The sequence below is a fragment of the Macrobrachium nipponense genome, chromosome 1 (assembly GCF_015104395.2).
Source record: "Macrobrachium nipponense isolate FS-2020 chromosome 1, ASM1510439v2, whole genome shotgun sequence".
Classification (NCBI taxonomy): domain Eukaryota; kingdom Metazoa; phylum Arthropoda; class Malacostraca; order Decapoda; family Palaemonidae; genus Macrobrachium; species Macrobrachium nipponense.
The window spans coordinates 43,916,205-43,932,305 of NC_087200.1; the positions used below are offsets into that span (position 1 = coordinate 43,916,205).

Sequence of the window (16,101 nt, forward strand, 5' to 3'; positions counted from 1 at the left end):
GATAGCGACCAAACATAAAATAGACCAAAAAAGGCATCATTATTTACGATGGTGACCAAACATACGTCTGACCAAAGAAAAAAAAAAGAGCATCAGTATTTCCAATAGTGACCAAATATAAGAATGACCAAAAAAGAACCATCACTTACCCTTAGATACCCCCACAAAAGTTAAACAAACTAAGATGTAAATATACTTTTTTTATGCCTGCAAAACATAAGATAATCTGAAACGGAAACTGTGACAAAATGCCGGCAATTCCCAATGAATGCGACATAAATATATATGTCGCGTTCGTTGGGACTTGCTGGCATTTGGTCACATTTTCCGTTTCAGATTATCTTATGTTTTGCAGGCATAAAAAAGTATTTTTACATTATAGTTTGTTTACCTTTTGTGGGGGTATCTGGGGGCAACAGCGATTGTTCTCTTTTGGTCATTCTTATATTTGGTCACTATATATATATATATATATATATATATATATATATATATATATATATATATATATATATATATATATATATTATATATATACACACACACATATACTATACAAACACACATATATATATATATATAATAATTCCTCTTTAATATTCATAAGCATTGGTTGAAGGAAGAATTATCTATGATATCTGATCCGTCCACAGGTAGCCGTTGTACTAAATCACCCCCGCTGATGATTCCTCTTTAATCTTCTTAAACATTGGTTGAAGGAAGTTTTTATCTGTGATATTGGAATCCCAGGCGCCTTTTGAGATGTTCATTACCTGTCTTTATTTAATCAAGGCTGACCCTATCACCTGGCCTTTGTACTGGCATTTGCTGCTATAAATTATATATGACAAATTCCAGTTTATTCTGTGGTTAAGGTTACTTATATGGTTAAAAATAGCTGGGCTATGTTATCCATACTTAACTGACCGTTTATGTTGTATTAATCTCTGGAGAAATTATTTCCCTGTAAAATCGATGTAAGACTGGTCACAACCCAGGCATATGATTTCATATAATTCTTGTGTCTTTGGGATTGTCTTTTATTGGACGTTACTCAGGATTTGGATAGGGTAAATATTTGGGTAGGTAAAATCAAAAGGGTTATTTTCCGAGGGTCTGGGCCACCATCTTAATCCTGTCCAGGTGTGGGATTTCTATTTTATTGTTGAGTGTCTCTCTAGTCTTGTCTTGATGGGGTTGATAGAAAATTACATTTGGTTTGTGAATTGCTTTCTTAATTATATGGTCAGGATACCTTAAAGGCGAAAACTGCTTATGAATTAGTTCAAAATCCTTTTCCAGGAAATCTGGGGAACAAATTCGTAAGGCTTTCAAGAATAAGTTGTTGGCTACACCTATCTTGATAGAAGTGCCATGATAACTAAAGTAGTGAATGTATGAAAGTGAGAATGTTGGTTTTCTGTATATGGTAAATTTGTATTCTGTCATGTCTCTAATTATAAAATAATCAATAATATATGTGTATGTGTATGTCCCATGTATGCTTACCCGCGTATGTGTTTGTTAAGTGGTGACACGTATGCTTCCACATATACATACCATCACACGGATGAAACTATGCGTAATAAGAAGAGGGGAGGAGACTACTGTCCACCGAATGAATGGGTTGGGGGGGGGCACGAGCTACGCATGTATCGGAAGTGGGTTAGTAGGGCTGGTGCCAATGCGGTCCTCCAGTGTTTTCCTGCTGGTGGGGTGGCGGGGGTGGGTGGTGGTCGATGATGATAACAGACGATAGAGGAAGAAGAACCATTTCTGTTATTAGATTCTAAAAGATCGTCCCGAAATTGGGCTAAATTGGTGTCAAATTATTGACTCTTTCTGGGATGGTTGAAACGGTTAAGTTCTTGTGGCGTGAAACATAAATTATATTAAAATTAATTTATAAAAGGGTAAACAGTCACACTAAAATGATAAAAAAAAGAGTTTCATCACAGAATTCTTGACTCTGCCAGGGATGGTTGACAGGGCTTTTTTCTTATTAAGAAGAAGATTAATCATAACAAATTTATATAAGGGGAAACAGTCATCCTAATTTTACAGGAAGAGATAGTTTAACCACAGAGGTTTAATTTTTTTGTTACACTCTTGACTCTCATGGCGATGGTTGAAAAGGTTTTGGTCTTATGAAGTACAATACTGATTATAATTAATTTCTAAAAGGGGAAGGGGAAACAGCCACCATAATATTATAAAAAAAAAAAAAAAAAAAAAGTTCAACAACTGGGTAAAATTTAGTCAAATTCGTGCTGTATTGTTGTTATTATTATTATTATCATTATTAGTATTAGTATTATTTAAGAAGAGGATCAACATTAATAGCAGTGGCTCTCAAAACAATGCATTGTTATTTTCATCATGTATAAATTTAACACCGCTATATTACTGACTTCGAAAAGTGGATTTACCGTTTCCCTACTATTCTTTCTCTTAATTTCTTTTGCACCTCTCATTCTGGCCTGGACAAGATACAGATACTTATTTTACAAACCCCCTTTGGACTTGGTGTAAAAAAAGTCTTCCCTGAATAAACAGCAATGCCAAATGAAAATGCCTGAACAAGAGAACGGTACTTAATTCGGTTTCTCCTCGCACTTATTGATAACATAGATGTCTTTCCTTAATAAATAACAATATCCAATGAAACAAGCAATATCTATGAGTTTTACAGCTGAACATAAAACCTTATTGAATGTAACAACTTATTTTGTCTTAATTCTTGTGCAATGGTAAAAATCAAAACTATATCTAAAGCAAATTGTGAAATAATCTGCCTTCCCTTCCATGCAAACGATGACATATACAAGTAATTCTTTCCAAAGAGATTAACAAATAACTTAAATTTTCGGATTCATAGTAAACCAAGATAGCAGTGGCTTACTCCACTCTGCATCAGATCCGCTAAAATCTGATGCTCAAAACAATAAAATCAGAATACTACTTGAAATGGAAATGGGGGTATTCTTCTTTCCCACCGTTATCCTACATTAAGGGGTCGGTTGCCTGATGCCCCTTCTCCACTGCCTTCTATCAACATTCATCCTCCAACAAACCTCTTCTCTCCATATCTTCCTTCACATTACCTAGCCATCCAATTCTGTCTCGCTCTCGATCTTCTTCCTCTAATTCCTACTAATTCCTTTTCACTCTCTCATCATCATCTATCCTCAACACATACCCATAACATTCAATCGTGACTCACTTGTCATCTCTGTAATCTTTACTAAGCCTTCCTTCCTTTCGTCTTATTTCATCCTTTTCCAATCTCTTAATTAGCGATATTCCCTCAGCATTCTCATCTCCGTCCTCTCAAGCTTTAATTCCTCTTTTCTCCTTGAGAGCCCATGCTTCCGATCCATAAATTAACCCTGGTCTTATCACTTGCTATACATCTTGACTTGTAGATTTAATGGCATTTTCTTATCACATACTACTCCAGCTACCTCTCTCCACTTCCCCAACGCAGCTTTTATCCTATTGTCAACTTCAGGCTCACATCCTCCCTCTTGGCTTAAAGTAGATCCCAAGTATTTCAACTTTTCCGCCTGTTTATTGAGCCTCTTCTTTCTTGTATTACTATTCTGCCTCTATCTTCTCTACTGCTCGCCAAAACCTGTTTTATTCACATTCACCTTTAAGCCAACCCTCTCTAAAGACACCTGCCGGCTGCCACTCTCCAATCCTTCTCTGGAGGCCCTCGATTTCAGCAGTAATCACCAGAACATTGGCGTACAACTCCCACAGCTCCTCATTCAAAGTTTTCTGTCAACTCCCGCCCCCCTTATTACTTTTGTGCTTGTTCTTTGATATATCATCTCGACCGGCGTAACTAACTTTTCTGGGACTTTCCTCTTCCTGAAATACCAAAACATCACCTCTCTTGGAACTCTTATCGTATGCTTTCTCTAGGTCTATAAATGCGCAAAAGAGCTTCCGGTTTCCCTCTAGCCTCTTTTCCTGTAGCTGTCTTACTAGGAAGATGGCATCTACCGTCCCTCTTCCTCTCATGAATCCATACTGCTGGAAATGGGGGATAAGTGATAATAAAATTCCAACAGAGTTTTAATTCGCACAAACCTGAATATATAATTAAATTAACGTTGCTATTAACAATGTAGCCCACATACGTGACAGGTTGTACATGACAGTACGTTACGGTTTTTTGTATACTTTATATACTATAAAAAAAAACACTATACACATCTATCTTAACATCTATCTTCCTATAATAAAAATTTCCTCTCTTTTCCCCTCTTCACCCAAAATGTATTTCCGTCAGAAAGAGGGATTAAAGTGACATAAAGAAGTCTATATCCTTTCTGGCAACTGTTTCATTCGCCCCCCCCCCCCCCCCCCCCAACCCCCATACCATTTAACTTTCATCTGCGGGCAAAGGAGTACTGACGTCAAGAAATGGCCAACCGCCATATGGATCCTGCTTAGCCTACCTCAAGTTTAGCATTGGTACAACAAGGGCAATTCTTCCAGATCAACAAGAGGACTTGGTAGTCAATTACTTAGAGGAAGACAGAAAACAATGTGGTGTTCCATCTTCCATATCTGGGAGCAATTAAGGCTCTTGTTTCCCTTCTTCACAGACACAGACATGCGTTGTAATCTCTTTCAAAGAACCGCTGAATGATTTGAATGTAATACATACCGTAGAAATATGATCACCATGTGAAGGTAAAAAGACTGAAGTCACTGTAACGAATTATAATGATAATTCAAGACAATTTATGATGATAATTAATCAAACTAAACTAAAATAATTCGACACGATTTCGTACGCAAACAACGAACACCATCAACCGGGTTAAGAATAAAGTAGCAAAACTTGTACAGCAAAATCAATTTCCTTAAGAACCCCGCACGAAACCCAATAAACAAACAACAAGATATACATTTTTTTAACTGACCACAGATAGATAGGGCAGTTCATCGAATGCAAGACGAAACACCTCTGACCCAACTTCAAAACATATTCGCCCACTCACAGCAACGCGATTTCATTATATCACCAGGAAAAATTAATGATTACCATTCGCTCCCGAATAGAAAGCGCCTGAAATGGCTATCGCCCGGCAGTAAACTTTAATGAAAGAAGCAATCGTGTGCAAGATGACGCTCATTTATCACGTCCTTGACGTGTAATGAGTCCGAATTACGTTCGGACCAAAGGCTGTTAAAATCAACATCGGGGTATTAAGGGCAAGAGAGACTCTGCAATTACAACTCGATGGCGACAGTAAAAAGCGATCCGGCGATATATATGAATTCCACTTGAATCGGGAACAAGTCAAGCCAATAACAACGTGAATATGAAGGGATGCAGCATATATATATATATATATATATATATATATATATATATATATATATGATATATATATATATATATATAATATATTATATATATATATATATATATGTGTGTGTGTGTGTGTGTGTGTGTGTGTGTATCAGCAGTGGTTATGAATGAGTATAGCACATGAAAGAGGTCTTCCCAATTCCGTTAAATAGAAGTACTGGGTTTATTTTAGCGCAAGTAAAAAGTTTGCAACTATGAATGTCTTATCTCGAACTAAGTTTCAAGCTATGAATGTTACAGCTTTGAATGACGTCTGCAACTATGAATTTGTTAATATCTCCTTGAACTAAGGCCAAAGTGGTATTATAAGCTCGTGTAATCAAATATTGTCCGTTTAATTAAAAAAAAATGAAGCTCAACAAAGCCATAATTCCAAAGTTTGATTCACTGAAGGAAGAAACAAACTGCTGTCCTTTATATCCAAGGCAACTCAAAGTTGGAGATTTGCTCGCAACCATAACTGAACGAAAATGAACAGCTCGTGGTGTGTTCGTTCGCGACTTTGTTTCTCAGCAAGACCGAATGGCCACTAGTATCCCACTCAAAATATACATCTTTCAACTAAAAAAATATATTTTTCAAGAAATGCCAGCACATTAGATAAACGAATTGACACCATTTACCCCAGACCCGAAATAAATAGAACAGATAACAAAATAGCGATTTTTTTTTTTTATTTCCGGGTAGAGAGCATTCCTGTTCGTCCATTGTTACTTATAACTAAATAGTCTGGGGAAAGTAACTGGCTTGCATCCTGATTCATATAAAATATAATATTATAATATATATATATATTATATAAATATATATATATATATTATATATATATATATATATATATTATATATATATATATATATATAAGAGAGAGAGAGATAGACTTAATCATTCAATTCACATTATATCATTTCACATATTAATGTCATCCGAACTCCTACAGGTACTACAACTAACTATCCCGAGTACTGCCAAATATTTGAAGAGTTTCCATTAAACATAAAATAGAATGTATAAAACATACGTATTACTGATTTATAAAATCTGCGACGTGAGCTTTAAATTTTTTAATATCGTAATAAACCCATTTATTTTCATAACTAGAGTTTCTGAAGATGAGAAGCCAATCAGCTGCATTAAACTAGTTCAGGCCACGTTCATGGAAAAAGTATTAGGTCTCATCCCCCAAAGATACTTAAAAGAAACAACAAATCATATAAGAACACAGGCAATTCCTGAACTCCTCGAAAGAATTCACATCTTGCTGTATAATTCTACCACTCACATGAATCGGATACCATGAAAATAAAACCATTCCCACTGGCTACAGCTACTCTTAACTTACATATATCAAAAATACAGTACCCACAACTAATATAACTCGAAAATACAATAATGGAACAGAGGACTTCTCTTCAAGGTTATATATAACTGAATTCCGTTGCCAAAGAATTCAGAATATATTCCTTCCAATGAAACGCAGTACTTACATAATATCCTTAGCGCAGATTGGTGTAGAAAGGCTACTTGAGGCCTTGAGCTTCAAGAAAAGGCTGATGAAGGATGGCACAGGACTCACGAGACTCTCTCTCTCCCTCTCTCACTCTACTCCTCCAAGACGACTGACTCAAAACGGTAACAAGGCCTTGAGCGGGGGAGAGGCAGCAGTCTTCATTTAAGGAAGGATCTGAGAAAGGCTGTTGTTGTCTTTGTATTATTTTCTTAAATCTTTTAGGGGAATAAAAAAAAGGGATACTTGGATATCTTCACTTTGAAATACTACGAGATTTAGTTACGAAGTCATAAATTCGATCGATTTAAGAAGTTGATTCCCTGGGTCACTTCTAATCAGGACAGACCGTCCACCTATCTACCTGACCCGGGATCAAATGGCACTGAGACGAACTACGATCCCATAAATCTGTTAAAACTACGCTTCTATGACCATGGTAAACCTAAGGCGTCCTGGGATTCCTTCTCTTTAAGATGTCTCACACCTGACGAAGACACAGCGCGATTCACAGCTCCGACATTGCTTGGTTATTTATTAAGTTACAAAATAATGTAAGTTACAAATTGGACCACTTGGGTTAAGAAAAGGCTATATGATACTTGTATCCAGTCCTAGGTCCTATTTCGACGCTGTAAGGTCACTTCTTTTTCATGAGATTCTCTCGTTGTTTGAAGTCATCTCTAGAGCAGAAAACTATCAATAGTATCTATAACAAAGAGACTCATTTTCTGAAACGACTTTTCCATTTTTGGCGACGTTTCAAACTCAGAAGGTTTCTGTTACACTAAAAATGACTTTCTATTCTCAAAGCTACACAAGTATCAACTCGCTCTCACTACAATATTTCAATAGAATCCGTGACCTTTTACTACTGTCGTTGACGACCTAGTTTTCCTTCTCTCCTCACCTGAAATTCACACGTACTCGTTTTCCCTCATTGCTCCAAAATTCTACTCTACTATCCGATGACAATTGTACACTTCACACCGCTCACAGTTTTCTCTCTGTGGCAGCACACCGTTTCTTCGCGCGTCCAGCTCCTTCCTCTTCACCAAACACCACCTTCACTGCTATAGATTACCAACAACTGACGCCCTCTGCCCAAAATCGCTCTTCATGCCCCGTTCTTCCCGATCCGGGTAGGTAGTAGGGCGACCAATATCACACACTGGACTGTCTACCTTCCTTGCGAGATGATCTCTCTCTCTCTCTCTCTCTCTCTCTCTCTCTCTGTATTGTAGTGAACGAAAAAAATGATGATTCCCCTCCTTTATCTTTATTTTTTTTCTTTTCCAAGGAAAAGGCAGATGGGTCAGGCGTCTACAGACGGCTGGTGGCACAATCTTGACAATGGACAGTACAATTCGTTGTGTCGTGACTTTCTTTCCTCGACTATATGCGTTCTACAAACAATGAGTTTTTACGGCTCATGCGCGATCTCCATGGCCTTTTTTTTCTTCTTCTTCTCTGGAATAATTGATAAAGATCTTACGTAAATAGACATAAGAAAAAACACGGCATTTGTTTTTCTTTTTTTTTTTTAAGACATTCAGGCGTTTTGCTTCCGAAAGGGACGGAGGACTTCTTTTTTTCTAAGTACTCACATTTTATATTCACAAAAATAAATAAATAAATAAATAAACTAAAATTCTGAATGAATGGGCACAACACAGTCTTTCTTAGTGAAATATATTCGGTGTTTAGCATATATGCATAAATGTATATCTTTACGTATTAAATATATGTGTATTTATGTGAATATATACAAGGTAACTTGCACAAAACGTCTGGCACCAAATGTATGCCTTCATGCATTGGCTATTCCCTGACCATGTATAAACCCAGAGTTATTGACAAATTTGAACAAGATCTTATATGAGGAAGATGGAGTTCCTGTATTTTACATTAAAAGAAAAAACAAAGTTACGGGAACATATACACAACAGTTTAGGACTAATTCCATGTAACACTTGTTAAAACGTTAGTCCACTGGAAAAAATTAATTAACTAGTATAATTAAAAGGATGGGACTTCACTGCAAGATTCGTGAATTTAACTCTCAACAAAGACGGGAATGATACCTGATCTTGCCACAAGGGAACAGGACGAACGTGACAAAACAAAGCAAGAGACTGACATAGATATTAGCTCAAAAAGAAGGAAATAACCGCTGCCTACAAAACCGAATAACTACTCAACCGAGAACTGCCGAAAACATCTGATGATCATGAAATGTTCCTCCAGAAGATAATCTGCTCAGCTTTTAGCAGCCAAGGAGAGAGATGTATTTAAGAACTAACGGCGCTAGAAAACTGGCCATTAAAAAACAGACAAGGGAAAGTTCCCAGGATTTTAGCCCTAAAGTAAATGAAGCGAGAGAGAGAGAGAGAGAGAGAGAGAGAGAGAGAGAGAGAGAGAGAGAGGGGGGGGGGGGGGAAATATAGGAAGAAAACACCCAGAATCGGCATCCACGCAATTTAGAGAAAAACTGAAGAACGGAAGTACCCATGAACGACCCCAAAGGATTCCTAAGTATCTCAAAGGATATACCAAAATGTCAGGTGGGTCTCTTGCAGTGTATTTGCGCTTGAGAAGGAGCAGCAGGAAGCCAGCATGGTCAGTCAGAAGGTTCTCGTCACGGGTCGCCAAAAGGTCTAGGAGAAATGTCAAGAGCAGCGTCAAGAACGAGGAGAAGGGCAAGTTACCAGTGACAAAGTGAATTATGATTAAATGAGATTGTATTTATTATTCTTTAATCATAATCCAATGCTGTTTTTTATGGAAGACAGGATAATAATCATAGGATATGAGATTCAGTCACTAAGAAAAATCAGTCCTTCCCAAAGATTAATAATTATTCAGATAATAATCAAGGATAACTTTTTAATAAGTAGATGATCTCGAAAGAACTAACAATTGAAGGATACTGTTGGTCAGAGAGAGAGAGAGAGAGAGAGAGAGAGAGAGAGAGAGAGAGAGGAGCGAGAACGACGAGAGAGAGATTGAGAGAAGAAGAGAGAGAGAGAGAAGCGCTTCGCCAACAACTTAAAAGAAACCATGGATGAATGAATTGATGAATGGATGAGAGAGAGAGAGGCGCTTCGCCAGCAACTTAAATAAAACCATGGATGAATGAATTGATGGAGAGAGAGAGAGTTCGCCAGTAACATTAAGAAACCATGGATGGATGAGAGAGAGAGAGAGAGAAGAAAAAAGAGATAGGCGAGAAAAAGAAAAAAAAACAGAGGAGGAGAGAGAGATAGAGAGAGAGAGAGAGAGTGAGAGAGAGAGCGCTTTGCGGCCAGCAACTTAAATGAAACCATGGATGAATGAATTGAGAGAGAAGAAGAGAGAGAGAGAGAGAGAGAGAGAGAGAAGAGAGAGTCTTTGCCAGCGATATAACGAAACCATGGATGGAGGCTATATAATGATGCCGCTTCTTTCCTATAAAAAGCCTGACCGTTCAGGGGACCACTCTGATGGTTGCAAGAGACGGGATCATTTGCCAAAAAAGGGGGGCCGCATGTGAGCGAATAAAGCGCCAAAAAGAAGGGCTTTGGCGATCTAAAGGCTCCATTAAACAGGTCACTAAGTGCTACATCGTATTATAGAGAGGCCGAGGAACGGATTCGGAAGATGATATCAACAGCTCTTTACCGCCGGGATTTTCAACAAATCTGTGTGTGTGTGTGTGTGTGTGTGTGTGTGTGTGTGTGTGTGTGTGTGTGTGTGTGCCGCACGCGCGAGCGCGTTTGAGTGTACTTTTCAGTTGTTATAAAAAACTTTCTTAATCATCTCCTTATCGAGTGACCACTTGATGACATTCATGTGAATTCACATGTACACAATAAACATTAACAAAACCTATACTCTCATTTTTATTCGTCAACGCGACTGGCATTTAGAGACTTAAAACTCTAACAGATTATATGATATATATATATATATATATTTATATATATATGTATACATACATACATACATATACACATCAGAACAGGGTGACAATAAGATAGGGCTAAAGGTAACTGTTATCTTAAATAAAGAAGAGTACATAAATAAAATGGAATCTATTCTTAGCGATGGAACTAAATTTCAAAAAATTGGTAAACCTGACTGCAAACATATTTTTAAAGTTGAAGATAAAACCAACAGGTTTTTGAAAGGAATTAATGGTAAAAATATTTATAATAGAGATACTTATGAAGATTTATATTGTTCTGGTACGTCCTTTGGAGTTCTATATGGTCTACCTAAAATTTATAAAGAGGGAATTCCATTAAGACATTTTGTCATCTATCTATGCTCCTAATATAAACTAGCCAAATATCTGGTACCATTATTTGAACGGTTTACCTCTAATCAACACAATATAAAAAAATTCTGAAGAATTTAAATCTTATATTTTGTGTCAGGACTCTGATCTGCATATGACCAGTTTTGATGTTGAGTCGTTATTTACTAATGTCCCAGTTGCTGACACTATTGAGGTTATTTTAGATGAGATTTTTATTGAACCCAGTGATACATACCTATTTTAATTACGATCGTTACCATTTTAAGACATTTTGTTGGAGTTAGCATTGCTGGATACAGCTTTATTTTTTAATGATTGCTTATATAAACAGGTTGATGGGATGGCAATGGGATCACCTCTTGGTCCCACGTTCTCCAACATTTTTATGTGCTCCCTGGAGGAGAACATGTTGGAGAGTTGCCCCCATAGTTTTTATCCTCTTGTAAACAAACGTTTTGTAACGAAACGCGTCGGCTAAATGTCATCTTGGATAACCGGCTATCTTCTTGTCACCCTGTTCTGATGTATTCTTTGGCTTGCTTGCGCCGCCATCTCCAGTCTATTAATATATGATATAATATATATATATATATATATATATATATATATATATATATATATATATATATGTATGTATATGTATATATACACATAATCGAATGTGCTTCCTCAATTTAACAGAATAATAACAATAATTAAAACTTCTGTATGTTGAAAAATGTATATAATAATAATAATAATAATAATATAATAATAATAATAATAATAATAATAATAATAATAATAATAATAATAATAATAATAATAATAATAATATAACGTCCTTTTAAAATGCTTCCAGTAAAACCTAGCATAAGCTGAACTTTGTCTGCCCAGTGTTTTTCGTAGCAAAATATTCAGACCTGAGACATAATGGTTTTTTCCATAGCAAACATTTATGGACTTGAACTGCACAATGGATACGGCAGCAGTCTGGATTCGGCAGTTTAAAGAGTACATCTACAATAACTTATCAAAAAAGTTCTCTCCTTTTGGCAGGCACTAAAAGTATAGAGCGATGGAGAGAGACATCTGCCCAACAGACTCCCTCAAGCATATTAGCTGATCAGTTCAGGAAAGAGCTCACTAACCAAACAGTAATTCTTTTTAAAGATTTCTACTTCCTCACACCGTTGGATTGTGGAACAGTCAGTCTCCCTGAGGAGGTCTTGCAACTGGAACTTCAAAAGGTCAAGCGAAGATGCAATGAATTGCTATTCTAATAATATCTGCCTTGCATTTTAATACATTTTTAGCTATCTTATCAACTTATTGATTTATTTTATTTTTCAATAAGCGAGATGTCTTCTTTCTGCATTTCCCTTTACCTCCTCGTTTCAAATGAGCAGGGCTCATTTCTGGAATATAATAATAATAATATAATAATAATAATAATTAATAATAATAATAATAATAATCAATAATAATAATAATAATAATAAGTAGCTCCATGACTTATGAAGAAGCGTGTTCTAGAAACAGCACACATAGTGTGTAAAGTGGTGGACAAAAAGGAGGCAGGATGGATGGAATTCGGAACCCAGCACTATAATAACCACCAAGTCGAATAGTATGACTGATGGACCAAAGTATGGTTATAATATATATATATATATATATATATTATATAATTATATATATTTAATACTATATATATTATATATAATATATTATATATATATAATATATATATATATATATACTATATAAATATATATATATATATATAAAAAGATATAATATATAATATATATAATAATGAAGAGAACAGCTCACTGTACTAACATCTGGAAATTATCTTCACCGTTTGATGAAACTATGGACGAATTTTCTTATGTACCAGACTTTTCTTTCGATTTCTTTGTGAGCCTAACTTTTCAACTTCTTAAAAAACTAACAATCTTTTCATGAACCCAACTTTCCCCTTCTTACGAACTAAAGCTTTCCTCCTTATGAAGATCGTCAGTTGATAAGTCAGTAATTTTTCTTTTAGGGCATTTAATAAAAACCCATTTTTTCCCTTGTCACCAACCTGACTTGAGAAACCAATAATCAATTTTAACAATATGGCTATCTATTTATTTACTTATTATCATTATTGTTGTTGTTGTTGTTAAGGTGACCCCTCTTCTTAAGAAACAAGCCCTCTAAAGGGGTTACTGACTTGAAATTCAAGCTTCCAAAGAATATGGTGTTCAGTCGAAAGAAGTAACAGAGGGTAATGAGAAATACAGAAAGCATAGTTCAGTTATTAGATAAACAGATAAATAAACAAATTAACGAATAAATACTGAAATAAAATGTTTGAGAGAAGTAACAGAAGTAAATGGGAAATACTGAAAGAAGAGATCACTTATCAGACTAACAGGTGAATTAACAAACAAATAAACACTGAAATAAAAGGGTAACAAGGTAATAGGTAATACAGAACGCTCACTTATTAGAACCACAGATGAATTAACAAATAAAGAAATAAATACTGAACTAATGAAGAAGAAGAAAAAAAAAACTGACACCAAGAGGCCGCTCTTCCTCGCCCCTTTTTTCCCCGAGGGGGAAGGAGGCGGAGAGGCTTCCCCCCCATTGCCCTCTCTACTCTAATTAGGATCCATGAGACTTGAAAACATTCCTTGATATCAGCTGGCCAGGTTTAAAGCCCATGCGAGCTGCGTTCAGCCATCCTGACAAGATATATAATCAACGGCTGTGTATGCCTCGGCACCCACATACTCTCTCTCTCTCTCTCTCTCTCTCTCTCTCTGTCTTCCATTCTCCAGCACCCTGAGCCACTCCACGAGGCCAATCTCGGCCTAAATCCGTGATACGACTCGGAACCACTAAAGTTTCTTCTCTTCTTCACAATACTGTGTAGTTACAGGGCTTTTAGGGCTATGGATGGTTACTATGCTCAGTTGGATTTTACATTTGCTCTGATGTTCGCTGCAATATTATATATATATATATATATATATTATACTCAATATAGAATATATATATATATTCTAATATATAAGTCATATCACATTTCCGTGATTCATACATATAGCGAGCTACAATGTCCTTTAATATCTAATTCGCTCTACCTCGGAATTAATATATTTTTTTCATATATGCTTAACCGAAGGGGAATTTTTTCTCGATAATAGATTTGCCTGGACCAGGGCGCGAACCTATGGATCCTTTCAAACCCAGGAACGTCAGTGAAGCTTTTCCTACTACACCCCACCGCGAGAGGTTAAAAGTTCATGTCGCCTGCTCACCCTCATATACCTTTCGCGCGCAGGTAATTAGTTGGTTTGGAGACAACATCAACCCACCTCGACTCTCGGTTAGTGTTTGTAGTGCTTTTGACAGCACGTAGCCAATCTATAAGTCATATCAACTTTTCCGTGATTCATATACATATATCGAGCTACAAGTCCCTTTAATATAATTTCTCTACCTCGAATAATATATTTTTTCATTTATATGCTTAACCGAAGGGGAATTTTTTCTCGATAAAGATTTGCCGGGAGCCAGGGCCGCGAAAATGGATCCTGTTCCAACCCGGAACGTCAGGTGAAGCTTTTCCTAAACTACAAACCACCGGCGAGAGGTAGTTCATGTCGCCTCTCACCCTCATATACCTTCCGCGCAAGGTAATTAGTTCGGTTTTGGAAGACAACATTTTTTCAACCCACCCTCGACTCCGGTAATGTTTGTAGTGCTTTTGAGCACGTTTAGCCAATATAAGTCATATCCATTTCCGGGTGATTCAATATACATATATCGAGCTACAATTGTCCTTTAATATCCTCTCGGCTCTACCTCCGGAATTTAATATATTTTTTCATATACCCCGCTTAACCGGAAGGGGTTTTTTTTTTTTCGCGATAATAGATTTGCCGGACCAGGCGCGAACCTATGGAACTTTTCCCCAAACCAGGAACGTCCAGTAGAAGCTTTTTCCTACTACACCACCGCGAGATGTTAAAAGTTCATGTCGCCTCTCACCCTCATATACCTTTCGCGCGCAGGTAATTAGTTGGTTTGGAGACAACATCAACCCACCTCGACCTCCGGTAGTGTTTGTAGTGCTTTTGACAGCACTAGCCAATCTATAAGTCATATCACATTTCCGTGATTCATACATATATCGAGCTACAAGTGTTATCCTTTAATAGCTATTCGCTCTACCTCGGAATTAAAATATATTGTTTTCATATATGCTTAACCGAAGGGGAAATTTTTTCTCGATATAGATTTGCGTGGACTCATGGCGCGCAACCTATGGTTCCTTTCAACCCAGGAAACGTCAGTGAAGCGTTTCCTACTACACCACCGCGAGAGGTTTAAAGTTCATGTCGCCTCTCACCCTCTATACCTTTCGCGCGCAGGTATTAGTTGGTTTGGAGACAACATCACCCACCTCGACTCCGGTTAGTGTTTTGTAGTGCTTTTGACAGCACGTAGCCAATCTATAAGTCATATCACATTTCCGTGATTCATATAGCATAATATCGAGCTACATGTCCTTTAATATCTAATTCGCTCTACCTCGAATTAATATATTTTTTCATATATGCTTAAACAAGAATTTTGGGGTTTTTTCTCACGATAGATTTGCCTGGACCAGGGCGCGAACTATGGATCCTTTCAAACCCAGGAACGTCAGTGAAGCTTTTCCTACTACACCACCGCGAGAGGTTAAAAGTTCATGTCGCCTCTCATATACCTTTCGCGCGCAGGTAATAGTTGGTTTTGGAGACAAACATCAACCCACCTCGCTCCGTAGTGTTTGTAGTGCGCTTTGACGCACGTAGCCAATCTTAGTATATCACATTTCCGGTGATTCATATACTATAGAGCTACAATGTCCTTTAA

At 36.8% G+C, this 16,101-nt stretch overlaps 1 protein-coding gene across 7 annotated transcripts in view; it reads right to left on the reverse strand.

Annotated features, from left to right (window-relative positions):
• The window catches only part of LOC135219289 (trithorax group protein osa-like), a 475,370-nt gene that overhangs the window by 225,030 nt on the left and 234,239 nt on the right, over nucleotides 1-16,101 (reverse strand). The window contains exon 2 of one of the 7 annotated variants that reach the window (XM_064255929.1): nucleotides 6,880-8,369. The exons of 4 other annotated variants lie outside the window; for them this stretch is intronic. In XM_064255929.1, coding sequence (XP_064111999.1) covers nucleotides 6,880-6,881 — 2 coding nt within the window. In that variant the 5' untranslated portion in view covers nucleotides 6,882-8,369. Of the gene's footprint in view, nucleotides 1-6,879; nucleotides 8,612-16,101 lie in introns of those variants that run through there. 2 more of the 7 variants (XM_064255931.1, XM_064255928.1) reach the window with 2 other exon arrangements.